The 24,726-nt window shown below is 32.5% G+C and overlaps 1 protein-coding gene and 6 non-coding genes across 7 annotated transcripts; 4 read left to right on the top strand and 3 right to left on the bottom strand.

The window, feature by feature from the left end:
* Positions 1-4,125: 4,125 nt before the first annotated feature.
* Trnav-cac (transfer RNA valine (anticodon CAC)) lies at positions 4,126-4,198 on the top strand. The gene has a single exon. It is a non-coding gene; the product is annotated as a tRNA-Val (tRNA).
* Positions 4,199-4,924: 726 nt separating this feature from the next.
* Trnav-cac (transfer RNA valine (anticodon CAC)) lies at positions 4,925-4,997 on the bottom strand. The gene has a single exon. It is a non-coding gene; the product is annotated as a tRNA-Val (tRNA).
* Positions 4,998-5,592: 595 nt separating this feature from the next.
* On the bottom strand, positions 5,593-5,665 carry Trnav-uac (transfer RNA valine (anticodon UAC)). Its single transcript has one exon. It is a non-coding gene; the product is annotated as a tRNA-Val (tRNA).
* A 386-nt stretch (positions 5,666-6,051) lies between these two features.
* On the bottom strand, positions 6,052-6,124 carry Trnav-cac (transfer RNA valine (anticodon CAC)). The gene has a single exon. It is a non-coding gene; the product is annotated as a tRNA-Val (tRNA).
* Positions 6,125-6,513: 389 nt separating this feature from the next.
* Positions 6,514-6,586, top strand: Trnav-cac (transfer RNA valine (anticodon CAC)). The gene has a single exon. It is a non-coding gene; the product is annotated as a tRNA-Val (tRNA).
* An 826-nt stretch (positions 6,587-7,412) lies between these two features.
* Positions 7,413-7,485, top strand: Trnav-uac (transfer RNA valine (anticodon UAC)). Its single transcript has one exon. It is a non-coding gene; the product is annotated as a tRNA-Val (tRNA).
* An 8,165-nt stretch (positions 7,486-15,650) lies between these two features.
* LOC118264489 (uncharacterized) lies at positions 15,651-22,294 on the top strand. Its single transcript, XM_050704779.1, has 3 exons — positions 15,651-15,817; positions 20,375-20,460; positions 22,094-22,294. Exons 1-3 carry the CDS (start codon positions 15,758-15,760, stop codon positions 22,254-22,256), a joined length of 309 nt encoding a protein of 102 aa, XP_050560736.1. The 5' UTR covers positions 15,651-15,757; the 3' UTR covers positions 22,257-22,294.
* Positions 22,295-24,726: the final 2,432 nt, after the last annotated feature.

The following is a 24,726-nucleotide window of genomic DNA, read 5'->3' as shown; positions in this document are numbered from 1 at the left end:
ATCAGATGGAATTTTGTAGACAAAGAAATAAGGCTTCGCTAACTACGAAAGCTCTTCAAATTGATTACAATATATTTTTTGTTGAAAACTTTACATTTCAATCGGAGTGTCTTAAAGATTATTTTGTATTGACGAAGGATTGTTGAGTCTAAAGAATTGTTAGGCTTCGCGCTCCGGTGTATTGGATTTCTTTTATTCTAATAATCGGAAAGATTTTTTAATTGAATTGTTAGGAAGTTAATTGAATTCTTAGTAATTTCTTGAAGAACTTAGGTACTTACGACAATTTACATTATTGTATAAAATCCTTTGTCTATATACTCTAATGATATAGCTACCTTGTCACATAGTTGGTCACATGTCAGACATTTAAGCACTATAGTATCCTGAGTCGGACTAAGTATCACGGCATTATGCTCTAGATTTGCTCACTGGAGGTATTCGTGTTTAGCTAAATGCTACACAGTCTGGGAGGGGATACAAGAACCTCCCTAAAGCCGTCTGACCTGTAACAGTTGCCTTAAGCTTGGGGACATGACTTCTATATTATTCTCTTCTCTAACCACAGACGTCTAAAATCTGCTAATTATAAATTGCAAAGACTGTTTTAATAAAAATACATTAAATACATAGGAAGTTCTATTTGGCATTGTGGCTTGTGTGTTTTTAACAAATATTACGTCATAAATGCTAAAATAATAAAGTTTGTTAGGTTTTTACGTCAAAACCTTTAAGTACAGAGATAGATGGGACCCAAGAGATGGTTATGGACCATTAACTTTACTTCTGTTTTGCGTATAAAGCCACGGTCAGTGGGGAGAATACTCATACTATAAAAGTTGAAAGAAGTTAATAAAATACATATTACTTACGAGTTACATTTAAGTAGGTATGTGGCCTAAATATCAAGCACACAACACAAACAAAGATATTTGATTATACTCAGAAATTCTCTCTTGGGACTGACCCTTTATAATACACGACCTAATCAAGTTTAGGTACTTCCTAAAACCCCTACAAGAGTAGGCCTGACAAAACCAAAATTAATATAACAATCCGTGGTTTTCCCAAAACTTCATTGTTCTGTGCATAGGCGTATGATCGATATCTTGGCCGAAAACATAGAAATTCAAATGAATTAAATTTTATAGATGGTGCATGCGTAGAGCGAAGACTTGAGGAGAGGATTTAAAGATAAAAATCAGGAGATAATAATTTTAGGAGATAAAAATCATTTCTATTATACTCGTTATAATGGTTTACTTCACACTGAATTGAAATAATCATATAACAGTTTCCCATATCTGTTAGCCCCTTAGTTTTTTCAAAAGCATGCAGTCACTATTTTGTTACTTGCTTTGCTACTTAAAAGGTTAAGATTTTTAAACAATGCTAGTGATTAACTAGTTTAGAATCAGTTGTAAATCTATCTGATCAACGTTTATAAACTGTATTCGAAAGTTAGCATCACTTTTACTTTATGACAATCCAACCTTCACTCTCAACATCATTGTTGTCTAATCTTCATCATTAAACTCAAAATTAACAAAATTAATGGCTGATAATAAATTTGTAATACGGTTTAATCCCTTCAATAGCACTTCTATGAGATTATTTAGATTTCCGTGGTCCAAACAGAGGAGCGCCCTTGTGCGACTGTGGGGTAAGCCTCCTTTGTTAGATTAGACCGAACTTGCTTTGATAAGATGCTTGGCATTACATGGATTAGTTCGCTCGCTTATATTGATTGAGTGAATCATTAGCACAGTAATTGCTATTACTTGTGTCAGAGAACATATTGGAAGGAGTATAGAGCTACTGTTCTATGGTTTTCTAAGAAACTCGGAAATTGATGTGTTTTTGTGTAGGTTAGTAGCATTGTGCCAACCAATTTCTGGTTGAGTAGATTTTTCATCAATTCTACGTTACCTGTCATTATTTATTTTTGAATAGGAGTAATTAACATGAAATAAAATTATTCATAGTTTTCTACAGAATCCCAATTATAATATTACAGTGTGCACATACAATAATAATACAATACACTGACTTTATATACATTTTGATGGTATAAGACAGTACATTTACTATACCATAAAAAATATACTTACCATCTTTACCATCGCTTATGTAAGTAATCGCCGCCGCCCATGGACACCCGAAACAACAGAAGCGTTACAAGTGCGTTGCGCGCCTTTTGGGGGTTAGGAATTTAAGGGCTGTGGGGAATCGGGGATTTGGAGAGTAATTGGGCCTCCGGTAACCTCACTTATACAACGAAACACAACGCAAATGTTTTTTTACGTCGATTTTCTGTGAGGCCGTGGTATCACTCCGGTCGAGCCGGCCCATTCATGCCGAAACATGGCTCTCCCACACTTAACATATATACATTTGGTTAGAAAAGACGAACATAACATTATCACGATCTTTATCACAACATCCTCAACCATCAAAACCCACAAAATCACTGCAATAATCAATAACAACTCAATACGCTTCAATATTATGGAGTACAGAAGAAACCTTTCTCCAAGGAACGAAATACATTTCAATTTAAACACTGAACTACTTTATCCGAGCCAGCTTCGTTGGGTTAAGGTCTTGGGGAGATAAAGCCTGCTATTGTACTATTTGCCTGCAAAATCTAACTCTAGAATACGAAAGTTGTTTTCTCCTTTCAATCTATACAAACTTGCTGCTTGTTTGTTTGTTCGTGTAGAAGCAGTTTGTCGTGTTTTTGTTTATTGTCATTGTATCAAAATTGAATGTTTTGAATGTCTGATTTTGCCTAGTTTATAGTTCATTGTATAGCAAAAAATCGAGTAGCTGCTGAGCCTATTTTGGTAATTTTTGTTGTTCTTGGAAATTCCATGAAAAGGTATTTATGACAGACAATTTTAAAGAATGATTAGACAGAAGATAACAGCCACATCTTGATTCTTTGATTTGACTGCACTTTTGGCGCAGTGGCTGAGCAACCGTGTACCAAGTAACGTGTAGTGGGTTCAAATCCGGTCTGGGTGCCAACTTAACTGGGTATAAACGCACTCATGTTACCGGGGAAAAACTTAGTGCAACGTTTAAAAATAAAAATAAAAAAGAATCCCACGAAAACTATAAACAAATTGTATAACTTGCTCTGAAATAGGAACAAACAATAACAAAAAAGCAGAATCAAAATAATAAATTGTTTAGCACTGACCAACGAATGTGAGTGGAAAATGGAAAAATAGAGAAAATGAGTGAGCCGAAAAAGTCATTTGAATTCAAACTAAAGCAAGCTAGGATCGAAAGAATCGTGAATGGGCAGGACTACAATAAACATAAAACTGGGGTAACGGCAGTCAGGTGGAGCCCATTGAATTTAAATAAATAGCAGTCAGCTCTGATTAACAGGAATTCGAAAAAAATGCTAAAACTTTAATTTAGACCCTGTGTTTTGGTTCTAAAACATATTTTCCATTAAACTATTTAGTTCATTGCACAATGTTTTGGGTTTGCATTGTATGATACAGTGAAATAAATAAAAGTTTGTTTTGTCCTTTTAATAAATACCGTACGGGATTAAATTTTTAAAACTTTGCTGTGCATTCATTGTAAAAAATCTATTTGAATTTTACAAATTCAAAATAATGGCCTCTATGTTTAGCTTACTCCAATTTTGACCAGTATTTTTATATTTTTATACGGATTTTGACTAGTTATGTTTTTATTTTAGGACCATAGAATTTTTTTTTGCGCTATATGACTAAATAGTTGCACCTACAATCTATGAACCTAACAATAATTTTAGGCAGCTGCTGGATACAGATCGTTTCCAACCTACCTGATCTGGAAGGTGAGGCCTATGTTCAGCAGTGGACGTCAAATCCAATTCAGATTAAATCACTTTAATGCATCCATAGTGTACAGTGTACCTACGTCTTGTAGCTTATATATTGATGAAGATGATGATGTAGTTTACAAAGATATTATTCTATTCATTTAAATTCAACAGCTACATGTGATTGCTCATAATAATACTAGTGCACCAGTAAGCCTTACATTTGCCGTATTCAAGGTCGAGTGAAAGCTGCTCTACTTTGTCCAATATTGCAACTAAATTAGAGCTCCATGTACCAAGTTTCCGTAGTGTAGCGGTTATCACGTGTGCTTCACACGCACAAGGTCCCCGGTTCGATCCCGGGCGGAAACATTTTTTTTGTAGATTCATTTATTCTATAGCAATTTTATATCAAGTATTGTTTTTCACATCGTTTTAAACATTAACTGCCATAATCAGAGTCATTTAATGGTTACTTAACCCAGTCCTTAGCAATAGTTTTCAGTACAAAATCGTTACTAAGGAATAGTTTAAATAACCATTAATTGACTGAGTACGGCAGTTAGTTCATATTACTTAACTTATTCCAAACCAACGACTAATAAACTCGAAGGTTGGCACGGCTGGTGGCCCGTATCACAGGTTCACTTTGTACTAGGCCACGTATATAATTATAACAAACACACTTATGGCATAGGAAACAATATCAGTTTAGTGGTTCCACAAGTTAAAAAATCCAAAATCAGTAAATCAAAATAAATATGTAAGATAATACAAAAATACTGATGGACTCTATAGAAGATATTTCCACCTTATTAATGTCTTCTGCATTATAATTGTCAATATGAGTGATGTAGGGAATTAATGCTCTTGCTTGGGTCATATCGATGACTTAATTACGAGTATATAAGTTACAAGAGTGTGATGTTAAGGAAAATGACACAAATGAGATGTTTGATTAGTTTTGATAATTGATAAGTAAGTTAGTTTGACAATATTAGAAATAAATCACTTAAAGTGCTTGATTCAGTGCATCCATGGCGAACTTGAAAATTTTTTGATGTCAGGTTTATTATTTAAAGTGATAGTAAAACAAAATGTTTCCGCCCGGGATCGAACCGGGGACCTTGTGCGTGTGAAGCACACGTGATAACCGCTACACTACGGAAACTTGATACTGACTTGTCTAATTTTGTCGCAGTATTGAACTAAGTAGAACAGCTTTGAGCTTTCACTTCGTACATAGGCATTGCATGCAAACTGGAGCGCTTTAAAATACAGTATTACTGCGACTGGTTACGTCTTTGTAAAGCTTATAATTGTTATATATACTACTAGCTGACCCAGCAGCGTCGTGCTGCTTCAAACATTTAGTTCTTACCTTTTAAGCCTTTCCTGGACTTCCATAAATAAATTCAAGTCTAGCTAAATTCAATATTATTTAAATAGATCCAGCTAATGTCGAGTTTTAGTGAGACTAACGTGTCAACAATTGATTAGTATTATATAGAGATTATATAAAGGTCAGGACTATAAAACATCACGCTACGACCCATAGGAGCCGAGTTGAGCGGGTGAAACCGCGCCGGAGTAGCTAGTTGGTATATAAAATAAGTATAATATACTAATGATAAAACTTTATCCTGTCTATAAGATCAATAGTCCTTGCAGTTCACAGCTATGCCATGGGACTAATAAACCAATAAAAGGTTTGCTACCATTGCACTTGCCAGACGTAATAATAAAAATAACTGACTAAAAACCACTGTTTCCGCCCGGGATCGAACCGGGGGCCTTGTGCGTGTAAAGCACACGTGATAACCACTACACTACGGAAACTTGATTCATAAAGCGATAATGTGGAACAGCATTTAGTTAATCCGGAGCCACGGATTACCTAGCGGGTTTACCGGGGCTCCGGCTCGTAAAGCAGGAGTAGGAACGGGTGGTTTTTAGTCAGTAGTAGACACTTCTTCTCGCCTCGCCCATGGAGAGAAAAGTCATTGGATGATTTTACCCCCTTAAAAAAAGCTTTTAGTTAAACCATAGATTTAGCATTACAAAAATACTTAAATGCTTTGGCGCTATACATATAATGTAAAAATAAGTTCAAAAGAAAATATGAAAGCCAGTAGACATAAGAAAAGTGCTTGGTTACGTATAATTGGTTAAGTGAAAATGGTAGAAAGCTTATGGAGTGCCTGGAGAAAAAACATAAGCAAAACTGTTTCCGCCCGGGATCGAACCGGGGACCTTGTGCGTGTGAAGCACACGTGATAACCGCTACACTACGGAAACTAGATACTAGTCCACGCAATTTGTCATTCGCCATTTGCAGTAAATGTAGAACAATTTTAACACTTTAAACGCCACGGGAGTCACCGGTGACCGACGTTAGCGGAGGATTTGCCTTCAACAGTTTTCTATTGTACAGTCAAAGACTTAAGCTTTGTAATTGTAGCCATTATTAGGTCTTCCTCATCATCATCACAATAGCCATACATGACCGTCCACTGTTGATATTTTTATGGGCAAATAATAAACCTACTGACATTCAATGGTACGCATTCTTGTTAGCTAATACTACGTACTTGTATTTAGTGCCTCGAGGCATTTTGTACATTGGAAGTGAAAGTGGTTCCTACTAATTTAAATGGCGAATGACAAATTGCGTGGACCAGTATCAAGTTTCCGTAGTGTAGCGGTTATCACGTGTGCTTCACACGCACAAGGTCCCCGGTTCGATCCCGGGCGGAAACATTTTTTTATTAGGTAAGATAGATATCTATTGAAATTAGTTACAAGATTTTCGTACCAGCAGTAGAAATTGTCTAGTATATTTTGTTTTTGATTATTTTTCTTGAATGCTTATAATTCACCAAAATTATTGTATTATTCTTATCTAATTATTACTATTAAGAAAACTAATAGACGATCACCTAAATAACCTTTACTTCAAATGTAAAGTAACTCTATAACTGCAAAATGGTTGAGTTCGGTTTTGATTTTTCGAAAATTTCAACTCGTTGGTGGTAAGTGCGACTGCCGTATACTAGGTAATGTGCATCTCTGCCCACCCCTTCTTGTTGTGTGTGTGTTGTGTAACTCTATAAAACTTACAAATGATTTATGCTTTCAGCTACCTATTCGGAGAGTATTCAAAAAAAGGAATGTAATGTATGATGGAAACAGAAGCCACTCTGCCCTCGAAAACAATATGAAATGTCATTAATTTCGTAACAGACCTAGCATGTAATCGCATGAATTATTAATAACAGAATATTGGTATTCATAAAGATAATTCATCGATTATACGCCATACTGATATATTGGCTCGTAAATTATAATTATTATCAATTGAAATTGGTTGCAAACTTGCAGTAGATTACAAACATGTTGTTTCGTGGGCCATTCGTTTTGTGTGGGCAAGTACTTTCTTTGTTATTAAATGACCTTTTTGGTCATCTATATCATTTTGATTTATAGTTAAAGATATTTAAGAAATAAGGGAACGTTGACGCATTTAAAGTGGTTATTACATTTCTAGGTTCTGACTTTGAAAGTAAATTAGAACTCTGCCTATCAAGTTTCCGTAGTGTAGTGGTTATCACGTGTGCTTTACACGCACAAGGTCCCCGGTTCGATCCCGGGCGGAAACATTTTTTTGCTGCCAATTCAATTCAATTTCCATTTGCAAGTCCAAGTTTATAGTCTGTAGTGGTATCTAAATATTGTAGCACAACTGTTGTTTATGTCTAAAGTCACTTGCCATTTACCTAATAATGTTTCCTAACAACATAACTGGAAGATAAAGAAGAAAGTATATCATAAATAAAGTGATTTGGAAAATCTAACCCAGAAACAAATTACGCAAAGTGAAGAGTAATACATCTCTTTTGCGAAGACATTTGCTAACTCTAAAGTAATAATACCACCCACATACATCTGAGAACGTCAAACATTATTATATCCTGATTTGAAGAATGTGGGCGTTGCTATAATTACATGGCCATGAGACACGAGACAGTTATATATAAGAACATTCTGATATCTGTCGTTTTCCTATCAGATGGACTGCGTGTTTGACATCCAATTAAAAGAAGGAAAAAGAAGTAAGATATTTGTTCCCCCAACGGGGGCAGTGGGGCAGTTTCTGGCTTGCCCTTCTGCTGTCATGATCATGCCCATGTAATCATTAAGTCCATTACAACAAAACTCGCTTCCAGCCATACGATACGACATATTTATTTCGTCGCGTCACCCTTGACAAATGAGCGAGCCGACAGCCGACAGCCGACGGGTCATTCTTGTTAGAAGCAATTTCGTGTCACGATGATTTTTTTATCGTCTCGTGCAACTTGTTCGTTATTGTGTTAAAATTTTCATGTTGATATTATTGTATTTGAAGGCGTAAATTGGCTGTGAATAATTGATAATTTGAAAGTTAATTTTGATTGTTACGATAATGATTATTATCCTGTCATCTTGCAGAATATATTGCTTGCTTGTACTTATTAGATCATTAGCGATCAGTGATTTAGATTACTTTGATTTTATTTTTGTTACTGAAAGTGGATCATGGAAAAGCAAACCACTACGAATAAGGCCAGTTTGAAGAAGAATTAGCATTAATCACAGCATCTTACTGTATAAATATTATACATGTAAAAGTTTGTGCTGACGGACGGATCACGATTCATGAAATTTGGTATTAGGTTATGAGCTGACTTGGGAACCAACCCTTGGGATAAAATGAAAATGCGGGCGAAGCAGCTGGCAGAGGCTAGTTGTAAATATATAACATTAAGCAAAGCAACAATATACAATCGTTGGTGACTGATAAAATTCAGTATTTCACCTCAGTGGCAGGTAAGCAAAACCTATTGTTGTGTATGGAGATTTAATTTCCGGTTTGGGCTGCACTATTGTAGTTTTCATTTTTCAAACGTTCAGGTCGTTTGTGGTTTATTGCTATTGAGAGGTATTACTAAGTTATATTTTTATTTTTATTGTGGTAAGATTTAATTCGAGACTTTGCTTAGCATGTGATATTTCATTGTACGTGAAATAAAATGAAACCAATCAATGTTAAATATTAGCAATAGTGATAATTTGCCAAAGAACTAGTTACCGAAATAGCTCGCAAAATCTGCAGCCTGAAAATAAGCAGGCCACATCGCTCGAAGAATGGGCCAGGAAAGTGATCGAGTGGAGAACACGAACTGGAACATGAAGCGTGGGCAGACCTCCCGCTAGGTGGATCGACGTCCAGAGTCGTGGGGAGCCATTGTGTGTAGGTGGTCAGCTGCCATACGGCGTGGAAGACTAAGGGGAGGTCTTTGTCTAGCAATGAATGTCTTCTGGCTGTTAATGATGATGATGGTGATGATAGTCTTAATTATTATAGTGTGTACAAAAATACCAATGGTATTAAGATATAGTCAATCAACATTAAGCTGAAAGTTTATAAGCAAATAGTTTAATCTTTATTATAGAAACATTGACCTTGAGAATGATCAATATCAATGAGCACAATTCTTGGATACAAGCATCTGAAATAATCTTTCCATCTAATAAATCACTGTTACCGTCAACAACCTTGAAGTGGAAAAGTATGATAAATTAACTATAGGATAAGATTAGGCTAAGTAGGCTTAGCTTAAAAATAAACGAGCAGAGTTTAGTACTTCCAGATTAAGATTATTATTTAATTTATTATGCTGCTAAAGTACGAGCAAAACTAGACTCTATTGACGTTACTTTGTCTTTATTCATTTTGCTAAACTAACATTTGCTCGGGTAGTGAAGTAGGCGTTGGCATTTAGCATTAAGGTTCTGAGTTATAAATTCTTCTAGTGATATAATTTTGGCGTAAAACAAAAGGCAACTTTATTTCATGAGACAAATTAATAAGGATAAAAAAATATGTACAATATATTATTATATAATAATACATTTATGTATGCCACTTGAACTGAAATGAAACGTCATCTTCCTATCTTACTTTTTCTTACTTATAAATGCAAAAGTTTGTGTGTACGTTTGTTACTCAATCACGTCTGAACGGCTGAAGTGATCGGGATGAAATTTGGAACAGGATTAGATTATGGTCTGAAATAGAACATACGCTACTCTTTATCCGACGAGAACACGAGACGCGTGCAGAAGCCAGTGTTATATAATACTTGAAATCGGATGAAAGGGAGCCTTTTTCCAATACCAACAAACATTTTTGAGCTTCATAACCCTGTCCACTGTTTTAAAACAAAAGCAAAATGGATATAAGCTGCAGAGAACAGTAGCTTTTTCCTTTGACAGTCAGTAATTGAATAAAGTCGAGGCATTTGGCCTGCCATTCACAGTGGTTCAATCGAAGTAGAGCCTTTGCACAGAAAAATATAACGAATTCAAGACCTTTTATCTAACTTAATAAAACGAGAAACATAAATTTCATATATTTGATAAAGAGAATTCATAAAATGCAACGGTGCAGCTTATCTAACAGTAAAGATCTTTTCTCAGATTTATCCTAATGGTACTATTAAATTCAATGCTGAGTTAGAAACTAAGAACGGCATCTATCTGTGGCCACTATCTTCTCTGCAATAATACATGACATGACACGCACATACATTTTAAATAATGATATTATTGAATTTGGATTTCAAAATCAGTAATATAATTCATACGCGTATTCACCATTCAAATGACGCGAAATTTTATGTTTATTTATTTAGCAGGTGCAAATAACAATCATTAATTTATAAATACTTTGTAAAAATTGACGGTCGAATTATAATGGTAATGATTTTTGCAACGGACGGAATCAAAAAACGGCCATCCTGTATTCAGGGTGCGAGCACAGAATGTCAATAATGGACGATATCCGATTATGAAGATTTTCCTTCTGAATAAATTTTCGGTACCTATGATAAAATATTGGTATGGTTACGGTGAATGAAGAGATATTTGATATTTAAAAAAGTTCACAATAGGATTTTTCCTATATTGCAGGTGAGTTTGGCAACATAAATCTCTATTGAACTCGCTCCCGGAAAAAACTAAATAACAAAGAATAGTTTTTTGTGGAATTTATCGTAACAATTTTGCCTTTGAAGTTGTTTATTTGAAATCGTATAGGATATTTTTGTCACTGCACTGTAACTGACACTAGTGATGCGAAATTCTCTTTTTGATTTCATTGTGTGGCATTCAGAAAAGTAGCTAAATATAATCACAATTCAAAAAGCTTCGACTATAGGAATGATGCCGACCGAAAATTAAAAATCTATTTAGTAAAATATTAGATACGTATTTTTTTATTTTGAAATTTAAGACAACAATACTTAGACAAAACGAACCAAAATTTGGAGCAAATACGTTAATCTACGCATAAAATATACCTAGAAGTGACGTCACGCGATATTACAAATTGATGTATCTCCGAAAGTATTTGTTTCCGTAAGAAAATAAAAATACATATCTAATATTTTAAAACAATCTACAAGATGGACATTAAAACAAAAATCAATTTGTCATCTACCCAATTCAATTATAATCTTTCGAAGACCAAAGTCAATTATAATTTGTAGTCTAACTGTTTGAGTAACTAACTACAGTTAAGTCGCTATCATTACAAAGTTGGAGATGAGTGTAGTCACAAATCAATTTCACTCGAGTACCGTACAAGTTTTTACTGTCATACCTGTGTTTGGGGCACATACATCTTATTTGATAAATGTGATTGTGCGCATTTAGGAAACACTTCAGAACTGACAAACTTTGGAAACGTTGCTCTTAGTTAAAGTTTTGATGGATGCCGGGGGAGAATCAAATGCATTGCTCTGGGTACTATTTACTCGGTATTTTGATAATATAGTTTGGTATTAACTATTAAAAGTGTAATGAAGATTTAAAAATAAATTACTTTTTCACATTGTAAACCTTAAAATATGTAGATAAATAAATGTATGAACCTTTTTTTTTCAGGGCGAAAAATCATCCAATGACTTCTCCCGCCTTGGGCGAGGCGAGAGTGAGTGTCAAAATTTACTGACTAAAAACTACCCCGTTCCTACTCCTGCTTTTCGAGTCAGAGCCCCGAATGAAGCATCAGCCCTACTGGGTCCCATCTGTATGAATGAACCTACATACTGATTTAGTTATAGCTAAATAGAAAAAATCTCTCTCCTTTACATATCGACACCAGCAATTTATACTGCGCTAACTCAAAAAGCGTACTTTACAGTAGAGGCGTTTAAAGGGAAAAACGTGATAACTTTTACATTAATTAAGATACTTTTTTGAAATTTGGTATGCTTAATATTTAATTTATTCATTGTAATATCTCATATTTATATTTCCTTAATTATTTCTATTTTTTGATTTAGCGCAAGTTAGCCGTATATAAACGTAATTCATCAAAAAAAAAATACATCTTATACACGTCTAACTTATGTTAGCGTAGTGTAGTACGGGACGTCGTAGTGCATGATCAATCATCTGATGCATATTTCAATATTTTATAAAGAACATGTACTTACTTACAAAAATAATAGTCAACGTACCATTAATAAACTAATTAATACGTTAACACATGAGTATTTACTATGTAAAAGTCGCTAAGTCGTTCATTTTACAAACGAACAAGTATACACACGAACGCACTAAACTACGCTAACTATGAGTTAGTGCAGTGTTGCACGGACTTTGACCAAAGTGATCCGCGCGCACACTCCGCTAATAATAGTTGGCGTAATATAAATCGAGTGATTTCAAAAAGTACCTTTACTTAGCGTTTTATAAGATTTGTAACTTTCTTATTTTTGCATATTTCTTCTCAATTTTTTTATGACGTATGTAAACACACATTTTAAGCAACTTGGCATAAAAAAAGATTTTTCCAAATTTCGAGTTAGCGTAGTATAAATTGCTGGTGTCGATATAAAGGACTTTACATATAAGAGATCAACTGAGGTGAGGTTTGTCATAACAAACCTCACCTCAGTTGATCTCTTAGAGTAACAAAGAATATACCTAAACAAAATATTTCTATTCAATTACACTTTCCTTATATCGATAAAACATTTGAATGGCCCTTCGTTATGATAAGCACGTAATTTGTGGCTGTAAGATGAAATGGCGTGGAAGGTTTCACACCGCCATCGCCATTATAATTTAAAATTCGTTATATATCAATTACACAGAGAACGTCTGCGGTCGTGATCATTACTGTTAGGGATGTGACGTTTATGTTATTCGATGTGTTTAGTCGATTGTGTTTTTGTATCGATTATTTAGTACATTTTAGTTGCTATGTGAATTTTATCCTCGTGTTGGTATTATGTCAATTTTATACCATTTTTAATCCTGTTATAATTTAAGTATGGTATGTTTTACAATGGACTATTATAAGTATGTATTTATCCCTCATTCTATATGTGGTTACAAGAACACGTTTAACTTTTAAAATGAAACAAAAGTTAAAACAGTATCGTCGCTGAAACAAATTGAACCACTAAACTAAACTGCTTATTAAAACTATGCACAATACCTATAAAATCTGATAATAAACAAGATTACGCGTCAAAAACCCGCCTTAAAACGAAAAGACAAAAGCATAAGTTTAATCGAAAATGAAATTGCGATGCATGCAAGCTTATCTATGGTGTAAATCAAGCTGCTAAATCGATTAGTCGATTCAGTCGACTACCATTTCCAATGCAGCACATCACTAATTATCATTATCTCGCTCCAGCAGATTTTAATGACCCTCGCTCCGTACAGAAAATGCAACGCATTATGAAATCCCGCCGTCTAGGATCCTATGAAATGCTGCGAAAAAATAGAAAATGATTTTTTAAAAAAGGGAATACTATTTTTTTGCGGTTAAAATACTGCTCCACTGCGAGAAACGTTTGCTTGATGGATTTCAAAATGATCGTTTATCGCTAGTCCCAGTTTTTAGTATTTATCACGTTTTACACTACCGACTATCTCGTTCAAAGGGTTTGTATAATTACTAGCTTTTTTTAATATGGTTTTTTATTACTGAACAACCTTATTTTATTTTAATTGTCTCTTATAATTCTTATCCTTTTGTTCATAACAATCTATTATTGTTCACCACATTTGATTTTCAATTACATGAATAACATATTTGGTTATGAAACCAAATCCCATAAAACACCATATGCTCGGTACTATTTACATTTTCCTTAGCTACCTATAGCTATGTTTGTATGTGTTGAAATGTCTATAGTCCACCCTCGTTTTCGTAGATGCACCGATCCTTCGGATAAAACTGTCATCACGTTTTAGGGTGACGCTCAATTCCCGCGGATTCAGTATTCTTTGCTCAGCTCATTTCAGGTGCTTTTTGTTCGTTCGTGATCAAAAGAAATAGGAAGGAGTTATGAAATGATTTTGGTTATGTTTATCCTAGTAATATAATAAATGTGAAAGTTTGTATGTTTGTTTGTGACTACTTCATGTCAAACCGGCTGATAGGATCGAGAGGAAATTTGGAACAGAGGTAGATTATGCTCTGGAATAACACATCTGGTACTTTTTATTTCTCACTCGCTTTACATAATATATTGATAGATTACAATGTAAAATTTCCTTGTAACCTTTATTTATTTTAACATGCAGTCCCATACTACAAACACGTTGCCAATTGTCCATATTCTAATATGCCACTTTCTGAGCGTTTAAAATCTATCTACACCTTTTTGCTTATCCTATTTTTATTTTTTAGCCTTCTATCTCTTGAAGAGCTAGACAGAATGGACATTGAAAAGAACACTCACTGTTTGTCAGCTAAATGACAAGTTCCATGTAATATCCTCGTTCAAAAGAGCAGCAATAGAACCATAAACACTGAACACTAGCGCCTTACCAAAAGACCAAAGAAGCAATTTTTTAGAAACCTCGTCTATTAGTTCACAAAGCGTAAAAGCACAGACAAAAGGTTCAATAACCTTACAAACGAACCGAGTTTAATTACTTACTCTCTTTTGTTTGTGAACTCTAGGTTACAATTTCGTTCTCTCAAATAATTTCGTTCGAACCACTAAGGACTTAATAGTACAATTTGTGTCTTCAGTAATGATATTTAAAAGAATATCGCGTGTTTCGTTAATGAGAGTCTGTAGAGGTGTACGTACCCATGAAGCAAATACAAAAAGGAGATGTCATAACGAATTTCCCTTTAACATAATTCATGGCACTTTACAGGGAGCGCCAGACGTTACAAGCCACGCATCTCTCTATTTTCAAACATAGTATGGGACTGCTCCCATACTACAAACACGTTGCCAATTGTCCACATTTTAATGTGCCACTTTCTGAGCGCTTATAACCTATCTACACCTTTTTGCTTATAATATCATTGGGCAGGGCCTATTTGTTTTTCACAGAGCACAATCAAATTTTGGCATTTTCTCTTTGTACTTGCTTCATGTACGTACATACCTACCGAATATACTTTTTTACTATATATGACAATTATTCATTTAATTGAATTAAAAAAAATGTTCATTACAAATTCCCACTCTTGTGCTTGTCGAGAATTTACCAACACTTAATTAATACTAGACCCGAAATTAATACTAAAATCGTCGGTAATAGAAAGCTATACATAATACACAGAATAATTCTTGATTTTCTAATCAAAGCAAAATGTAAATATAGTTCGTGTATACATAATTAAATCTCTATCCAATAAAATCATAGTTAAATTGGTACCTGTAATAATACAAATAAAATGTTTATAAAGCGGTAATAAGTTCTGTAACAAATAATAACTTTTTTACTGCCAATGAACTATAAAACCGTAGACGCAATATAATATGTAGTTTTCAAAGAAAATGAAGTGCACATAAAATGTGAGTTATAAAAGAGAAAGGAAACGTTTTGTTTACAAAGTTCATGAAAAAAATGAGGAACAAAGTATTACGTGTAGCTCAAAGTGCTATTACTCTTGTTATGGTAAAATTATTTATCCTATTATCTATACATATAATAAAATCGTAGAAAAGTGCTGTCTGTACATTGAAAATAAAAATAAAAAAAATAGCAGGGGTTATTGTTATGTCGATGTCGAACCCAAAAATGTAATTAACTTTTTTTTTGTCTGTTTGTCTGTTTGTCTGTTTGTCTGTTTGTCTGTTTGTCTGTTTGTCTGTTCGTCTGTGCGCGCTAATCTCAGAAACAGCTGATCCGAGTTGGATGCGGTTTTCACGAATATATTGTGGGATGCTTAAATTTACATTTAGTGTTTGTTTCATGTCAATCGGTTCATAAATAAAAAAGTTATGTCAAATTAAAGAATCACGTCGAACATTCTATGCTTATACCATTAATCTCCGCAACTATTTGACGGATTTGGTTGAAAGGACATCAACCAAAATGGGCTAGAGTTTTGAACAGCTGTATTGAGAAAAAAGAAGTTCACAAATAATTTAATAATAATATTTAATGAATTTTGATTTCTATTCGGGAGTGTAAATATAAATAATATTAAATAAGAATAAAAACAGTTTTGTAATTGATTATTGTTATTATTGGTGACACTACCATGACAACAGTTTTGTGACAGTTCTTTTTCGTATTATATTGTGAATATTATTTCGATTTTGGCTATTTTTGACGACTGTGCTATTCAAAATGGATTCTGGTGATTTTCTATCCGATGACCCCGGCTCACTCTTGGACTCACTTTTTATTATTTTGGTACCCGCTCAAACGTTAACCCTGGCAACGAAGCCGCTTTACATGACGACGACCCCGTAAACTTGGACTTTCCGATTTTGCCTAGTGAATCTATATATTGTGTCATTTGTGGAACTGAAATCACTCACAGGAGAAGACACAATGTTAATCTTGTGGAAGTGCAGCGAGTTATACTGCAAGGGATCGCACCACAAGTGGTAAGTCATTAAGTAAGTAAGTGTAAGTGGTTGCTGCGCTCATATCATGTCTGTGATATGGTATTTAAGTTGGGCAAGGCATGAAAATGTAACTCCACCAGCTCAGTTTCTAGAAAATGTTTTGTTAACATTATGAAAATGAATAGTTTCACAAATAAACGATTTATTTTAAAGTGTTGAAGTTTTTTCATATATTATGTTTAATTATTAATTTGATACAAAGTTTCTTATCTATACGTTTTCTTTGTACTGTAAGCCGCTCAATAAAGTAAAAAATAGTACAATATTTTCATGTTCATGTTCAAGCCCAAACGCCATACAAAGTGGTTGATGTCCTTTGGTACAGATATAGTTTAGAACCTTAGAAAGGACATAGATATATTTTTATTTCAAAAATCAAAAAATAAAATAAAAATAAAATAAAATAAAAATAAAATAAAAATAAAATAAAAATAAAATAAAAATAAAATAAAAATAAAATAAAAATAAAATAAAAATAAAATAAAAATAAAATAAAAATAAAATAAAAATAAAATAAAATAAAATAAAATAAAATAAAAATAAAAATAAAATAAAAATAAAATAAAAATAAAAATAAAATAAAAATAAAATAAAATAAAATAAAATAAAATAAAATAAAATAAAATAAAATAAAATAAAATAAAATAAAATAAAATAAAATAAAATAAAATAAAATAAAATAAAATGAAATAAAATAAAATAAAATAAAATAAAATAAAATAAAATAAAATAAAATAAAATAAAATAAAAATAAAATAAAAATAAAATAAAAATAAAATAAAAATAAAATAAAAATAAAATAAAAATAAAATAAAAATAAAATAAAAATAAAATAAAAATAAAATAAAAATAAAATAAAAATAAGATAAAAATAAAATAAAAATAAAATAAAAATAAAAACAAAATAAAAATAAAATAAAAATAAAATAAAATAAAATAAAATAAAATAAAATAAAATAAAATAAAATAAAATAAAATAAAATAAAATAAAATAAAATAAAATAAAATGAAATGAAATGAAATGAAATGAAATGAAATGAAATGAAATGAAATGAAATGAAATGAAATGAAATGAAATGAAATGAAATGAAATGAAATGAAATGAAATGAAATGAAATGAAATGAAATGAAATGAAATGAAATGAAATGAAATGAAATGAAATGAAATGAAATGAAATGAAATGAAATGAAATGAAATGAAATGAAATGAAATGAAATGAAATGAAATGAAATGAAATGAAATGAAATGAAATGAAATGAAATGAAATGAAATGAAATGAAATGAAATGAAATGAAATGAAATGAAATAAAATAAAATAAAATAAGATGAAATTAAATGAAATGAAATAAAATGAAATGAAATGAAATAAAATAAAATAAAATAAAATAAAATAAAATAAAATAAAATAAAATAAAATAAAATAAAATAAAATAAAATAAAATAAAATAAAATAAAATAAAATAAAATAAAATAAAATAAAATAAAATAAAATAAAATAAAATAAAATAAAATAAAATAAAATAAAATAAAATAAAATAAAATAAAATAAAATAAAATAAAATAAAATAAAATAAAATAAAATAAAATAAAATAAAATAAAATAAAATAAAATAAAATAAAAATAAAATAAAAAATAAATTTATTCCGGACATACAGCGCCATCTATTGTTCAATTTCGTACTTATAGTACGGAATTGAACAATGTCGGGCTGTTCCTATACTCCGTAGATAGATGGCGTTGATCGCGCAATGGTGTAATTACAATTGTTCAGTTCATGTTATTGTTTTAATTCATTGGAAATTTGTTTTTACAAAATTGTAAAAAGCAATGAAAAATATAACATAATACAACTTTTAGTACAAAGAAAACGCTCTTACGGAGTATAGATAATTCTATGTCGATCGTTACACGACTTCGGTTCATGTTATTGGTTTAATTCATCGAAAAAAAGTTAACAAATAGTAAAAAGGTATGAAAAAAATTATATCAATATAATTAAACTTTTAGTACAAAGAAAATGCCCGAACGGAGTATAAATAAATAATCCAAGTTGTCTTTATCATCGATAGATGGCGTTGGGATCGAAATAGATTGCGCTATGGTTTTGTTACAATTATTTGGTTGGGTATCGGCCGAGCGCTTCGGTACTATTGTAGAAAATGTGTATTATCAGTCGTATGATTATTTGTCTGTAGTGGTCCTGCTGTTTCGTATATTCTAAATTGGTTTCGTTGTATTTGTCAATTAATAAGTTTATTTGTTGGGTTTTCCTGGTTTTCTGGTTAAACTTTTTAACGTAGGTTTAGTTTGATATCGATTATTAGTAGTTACTGTAGTTAGTTTTTTTAATAAAATTGTAAGTCTAATTTATAAATTTATTAGATTAGATTTAAGTCGTTTCTTTTAAATTATTTAGTTTAAGCTTGGTTATTATAGCATAAAGGATAGGTTCTAATATAATTTCTTTTTTAATTGTTATAAATTCGTAATTCGTAGCTTTCTTTAGTTTTCATCTTAAGTTCGGAAAGATTATAATATTTCTTTAGTTAAAGTCCGTTTTTAAACTATTTTTTCAATGCCCTAAGTGAGTATACATCTATTAAAATCAAACGCAGAGCTCATTATGTTGATTTTTAAAGAGTTCCCTGGAATATCTTCCACATCTCATTTTTGAAGAGATCCCGCGAGATCGGGAACTCATCATCATCATCATCATCATCAGCCTATAGCTATGGGAACTATGTGGTTAAAACCAAAAATTTGCCGGAAGTCACTATTCCACGCGAACGAAGTCGCGGGCAAAAGCTAGTAGTATAATAAAATTAGTCCCTTAGGCGCTATGTTCAGATCAGATTAACCTATCATCACTATTGAGAAATAGAAAATTAATTATGAACAAGTTGTAATCGATTAAAAAAATGTTTTGTTAAATCTTTTACGTATTTACTTGATTTATTTTGCGCAATAGATATCTGTGTTTTACTTGAAGTTCTTAGACTGGTGACTGTTTTCATGTTTAGTGCATTTTACTTGAATGAAGATTTGATACATATTTAGATTTGATACATTGTTATATTGTTGGTGGTTAGAGTAATTTAAAGTCGTATTCAAACGGAATGAGACTTAAAATTCCTTGAACTGTCACTTGAAAACTGTCGAAACACGAGTCCTAATTAAAACAGTTTCTTTGCATTAAAATGTTAGTTCTTAGTCTGAAACAAATTGAAAATAAATTACCCTGTGGATGACTGGTTGACAATGGCATTAAGTCCTTATGTACAATTATTTCTTTGTTATTTGTACATGAAGTTTATATAAATAAATAAAATATAATATAGACCACAGTTTTAAACTAGAACATTGTTTTTGAAATCAAGTATTTATTGTTGTATTTTTTTTTAATTGGCACTATAATATAAATGCCATTTAGTATGTTGACCCATGGGTCCAAATAATGTTACTGAAAATTCAAAACAAATGAAGTTTGAAGTAACTGTGTGACTTTATACGACTTACTTTTTGTTAGGTGTTCTATACTACATTTACCTACATTAACCTGGACTTATGTTGTAAATGGCAATTTTTACTTTCAGATTGGAATGCAGATGTTAAATGTAGAAGCCCAACATCAAAATGATTCGATCGTGTTTTTTGATGAAATGGATCTTGTGACGATAAGGTACGTATGTATTGTATTTTTAAAAGGTATAACATAGGTAGATAACATAACATTTTAGTAATTTTTGGTTTATTTGTTTAGATACAAAATTGAAAGGAAATCTTTAATCTTGTGAAACCAACACTTAATTAATACTAGACCGAAGTTTGAACCGATATCTCATTTAAAATCGTCGGTAATAGAAAGCTATACATAATACACAGAATAATTCTTGATTTTCTAATCAAAGCAAACTGTAGATCATATTTAAAAGATATAGTAATTTTTAGTTTGTTTAGATACAAAATTAAAAGAAAAGCTTTAATCTTGTGAAACAAACAGTCAAGTAGTTTTAGCCCTTAGCAATGGATAATAGTCAAGAAACCAGCATTGTAACAAACAAATAGCGACCTAAAGTTACACATTTTTAGTCCTATATTTGTTTGAACCCCATTCTAAAAGGAACAGTCACATATCATGTCGGTGTAGAATTAAATATGCATTAATCCACGCAAAATGTATGAACACACACGTTTGTGAGGTAAGTGCCAGCCGTTTAACATAGCAGACACCGGATTGGCAATTAAAACTTTTTAATAATTTTGCTTTTTTTTACGGGCGACAAAAGCAAACTACCGGCCAACTTTTAATTTCATTTAGGAAAGTTTGACACATTTTGTAAGTAATAAAAATATACCATGTGTGAAAATGGAGCTGTGGATAATTTGTAGCGTAAACGGATAACAAGACTTCTTATATACTGCTCTGTTAGTATAAGTAGTGGTTATAAAAGTGAATTTCAACCCGATGCTTAAAATCAAAGAACAAGATTCTAGTACAAGTAGTACATAGGATAGGTGTCCAACAATTTTTCAACAAGACCTTATCGTACTACAAATAAAGTTTAGATTCGTCTCCAACTCTTCACAAACCAAACTAAGTACATTATTCCGTAAAACCAACACACAGTACAAATTGACATTGCTCACCGTTTTAATACGGTTCAAATTCCCAAATTCGGTCGCGTAGAAAAAAAAAGAAAGAAAATCAAGTTGATTCACCAATTTTACTCTGTAAACGCGGAATCAAGGCAAATGTACCATGTCATTCGTGATTTCATTATCCCCAAAGGAATTCAGAGAATCCCTGATTTATTCGTGACCCATTCTTATGCATTTCGGTTAAATTTAAAAGGTTGATTGATTTACGTATTTAAGTAGCGATTGATTTATTGAATTAAGAGTTGAAATATTCAAAGTACTTTGATGTATAAATTATGTTTTGATACCTAATATTATAAGGAATGGTGACCTCATTTTCATATACTAAAGACACTATAATGTCATACGTTGGTAAATTTGGAACGTCTGCACGTTAAAGTTAAAGCGAGATGATATGTTTTGTTTCTCAGAACAGTAGTAATACTAATAGGTGGTAACGCGTACTACCGTAATCCAACTTGCTAATAAAAATAATCAGAAGGTATAGATCCTTTACAGAGTGACATTTTAGACTGTTAATTGAATGCGCTCCAGCAAAATATCATAACGAAATGACACAACCATTATTACGTTTCTGTAAGCACTTTGTTTCCTAAATCCTTTTGAGTTTAACAAAACATATAATTGACTATAATATTTTTATTTTGTTACAGCCAGAGAACTATAGACCAAATGGAGTTGTTGGAATCTCTTGTGAGGCTGATGAATAAAGGAGACAGGCCAGTTAGAAGATACTTCGACTCTTATTCCACACCTTTTGCCGGATTCGAAGAAATTACTTTTAATAACAAACCAGTGTTAAGACTTCATGAGTAAAAATTAATAATAAGGACAAGTAATTATTTAATAAAATACAAAACTTAACTTTGTAAAATATACTGTTATATCATAAGATTAGGATTTTTATTATCAGACCTATATCATTTATGGTATAAGCCGGTAAAAGAGCAGGCGGATCAGCTGATGACAAGCAGTCGCCAGCACCAATGGACACACGAAACACCAGAGGCGTTGCAAGTGCGTTGCCGGCCTTTGGGGATAATGCCTTTTGGGGGTGTTGGGGAATCGGGGATTAGAAAGATTGGGTAATTGTGCCTCCGTTACAACGAAATACAACGCAAGCGATGTTTCACGTCGGTTTTCTGTGTATCCGGTCGAGCCGGCCCATTCGTTTCGAAGCATGGCTCTCCCACACTTAATTATGTCTTATATTACTTAATTATCTATGGCAAGAAATGACCTGTTCTCATATGAAGAAAGAATACGTTACAAATCTCCAATTTGTAACTTACAACGTATATCTTCTGAATATCAGACAGCCTTGCAGCATAGTCTCCATATCATTAACATAATTAATTAATCGTACTGGCAATGTATGAAACCCTGTTTCATTCTCCGAACACAATCTAATTAAATCACAAATACCCAACTAGCGTACAGTTTTGTGTTAAACATGCGCTGTTGTATTCTCAGACAAAAACAAATGAACTAACTAACTCGAAACAGGAACATTTCACCAAAAAGCTGGATATAATTTTAATTAAAGAATGCTACAGCGTTGCAACGTACCCGCTTTTGTATATAAGCCATAGACTACCGTTTGCGGTTGCACCGAACTTTTGTAATGGGGAACGATAGTGAATTTATTGTACAATTCTTAGTAAGTCGACTACAGTTTTTGTGTAACTTATCATTTATTGTTTTTTGTCGTTTTTATTTTAAGTAGGTCAGTGGAATTATGTGACTGTTTACATTTTCTTGTGCATTATTTGTTGTGATACTACAATAAGCTTGTTGTTTGCGTTGAGTTACCCGAAACTTGTTGTTCAGTAGTCACATTGTATTTCTGCGTTGTCAGTCGGGTTGGGTACAGCATAATAGAGCTTTTCTATTTCGAAATTATTTATTAGTAACCAAATAACAAAACTTAGGGCAGCTATTTACCTTAGGGATGTTCTGTAACAGGCGTTGCACCGTGGGGGCTTCGAAGCAGGTCTATTCAGAGGACCCGATGTCCCTTACAGATGCAGAGGGTGGTCATTGGGGTAGTTTTAGTGACGTAAAAACCCCACACTCTCTAGGCCTTTAACCTCAAAAAGTTAGGCGACTTTTGAAGGTTTCCCATTTATCAAAAACTAGCTATTTAAAATATACTTACTCCTCTCAAACTGCTAATGAACTGTTAAAACTCAATTCAAATACCTAGTAGATAATAGCTATACCTATATTTATCACATTTTCCGAGACATAAATCTATTTCAGTCTCAAGGACGTTGTAAATCAGAGTGCGACAGCCAGTAAGAGACCTGCATTTATTGAGATAACGGTTACCTACTGAGTGAAGTGCCATTAGATATTCCTCTTGGTATTGGAACATCGAAGTACCTTTTTGTGTTTTTTGTTTAAGTACCTTCTAAGTATACATGTTTTACGAATATTCTCCCGTTTCAAGAATTCTGTTGTACATATTATTTTCTAGATGTACGAGTGTCACTCGTGTGTTTAATATAGCCCTTTTTTTCTGAGGGTGAAAAATCATCCAATAACTTTTGGGCGAGGCGGGAGGGAGTGTCAGACTCTTACTGATTAAACCACCCCGTTCCTACTTCTGCTTTTCTAGCCGGAGCCCCGGTAAACCCGCTAGGTAGTCCGCAGCTCCGGATCTAATATAGCCCATAGTAACAAGGTTAAGGAGTATTCTACATGTTTTGTGAACTGTTTGACTTCGTTTTATACAGGAAAAAACTTGAGTTAAATTCAATGCGTTTTCCGAAAAGCTTATCTCTATTTTAATTGTTTTATTATTGAAGTTGTCTAGACTCTGAAATCGTGTCTGATTTAGACGTTACGATGCGATTTAGATGTTGCAAATGCGTCAGCACGTAATTTGCGAATAGATTGACGTAATCTGGTGGTGTCTATAGGCGGCGCTGATCGCTTACCATCAGGTGATTCGTCTGCTCGTGTCCCTCTATTCAATAGAAATAATTGATTATTACCCAAATCCTCAGATAAGATGAAACTACGTCATGTATAACTTCTATTGTCATTATGATTCGTAGTGTTTATTTAATTGAATAGAAGCCAAAACTATCATCTTTCCTAAAGTGTTGTGACGACACAGTGGTACATAATCCTGAATATGGAAAAAGGCATCAAAAAGTATACTATTGGCATGGCTTGGCATTCCAAGTACTTATAAACCTCATGCAGAAATAACCAGTCAGTCTTGGACTGCAAGTAGCACATGGCACAATAAGCATTTAGTTTTATTACCTACTTGAAA

The sequence above is a fragment of the Spodoptera frugiperda genome, chromosome 26, assembly GCF_023101765.2.
Source record: "Spodoptera frugiperda isolate SF20-4 chromosome 26, AGI-APGP_CSIRO_Sfru_2.0, whole genome shotgun sequence".
Taxonomy (NCBI): Eukaryota; Metazoa; Arthropoda; class Insecta; order Lepidoptera; family Noctuidae; genus Spodoptera; species Spodoptera frugiperda.
Note: the sequence above shows the minus strand (reverse complement) of the source record. Positions and strands in the feature narration are given on the sequence as shown.

Coding starts and splice junctions, on each gene's coding strand:
- LOC118264489 (XM_050704779.1), top strand. CDS start 15,758: ATGAAAAAAATGAGGAACAAAGTATTACGTGTAGCTCAAAGTGCTATT. Junction 15,818..20,374: donor GTGCTATTACTCTTGTTATG/GTAAAATTATTT, acceptor TTTTACTTTCAG/ATTGGAATGCAGATGTTAAA. Junction 20,461..22,093: donor ATGGATCTTGTGACGATAAG/GTACGTATGTAT, acceptor ATTTTGTTACAG/CCAGAGAACTATAGACCAAA.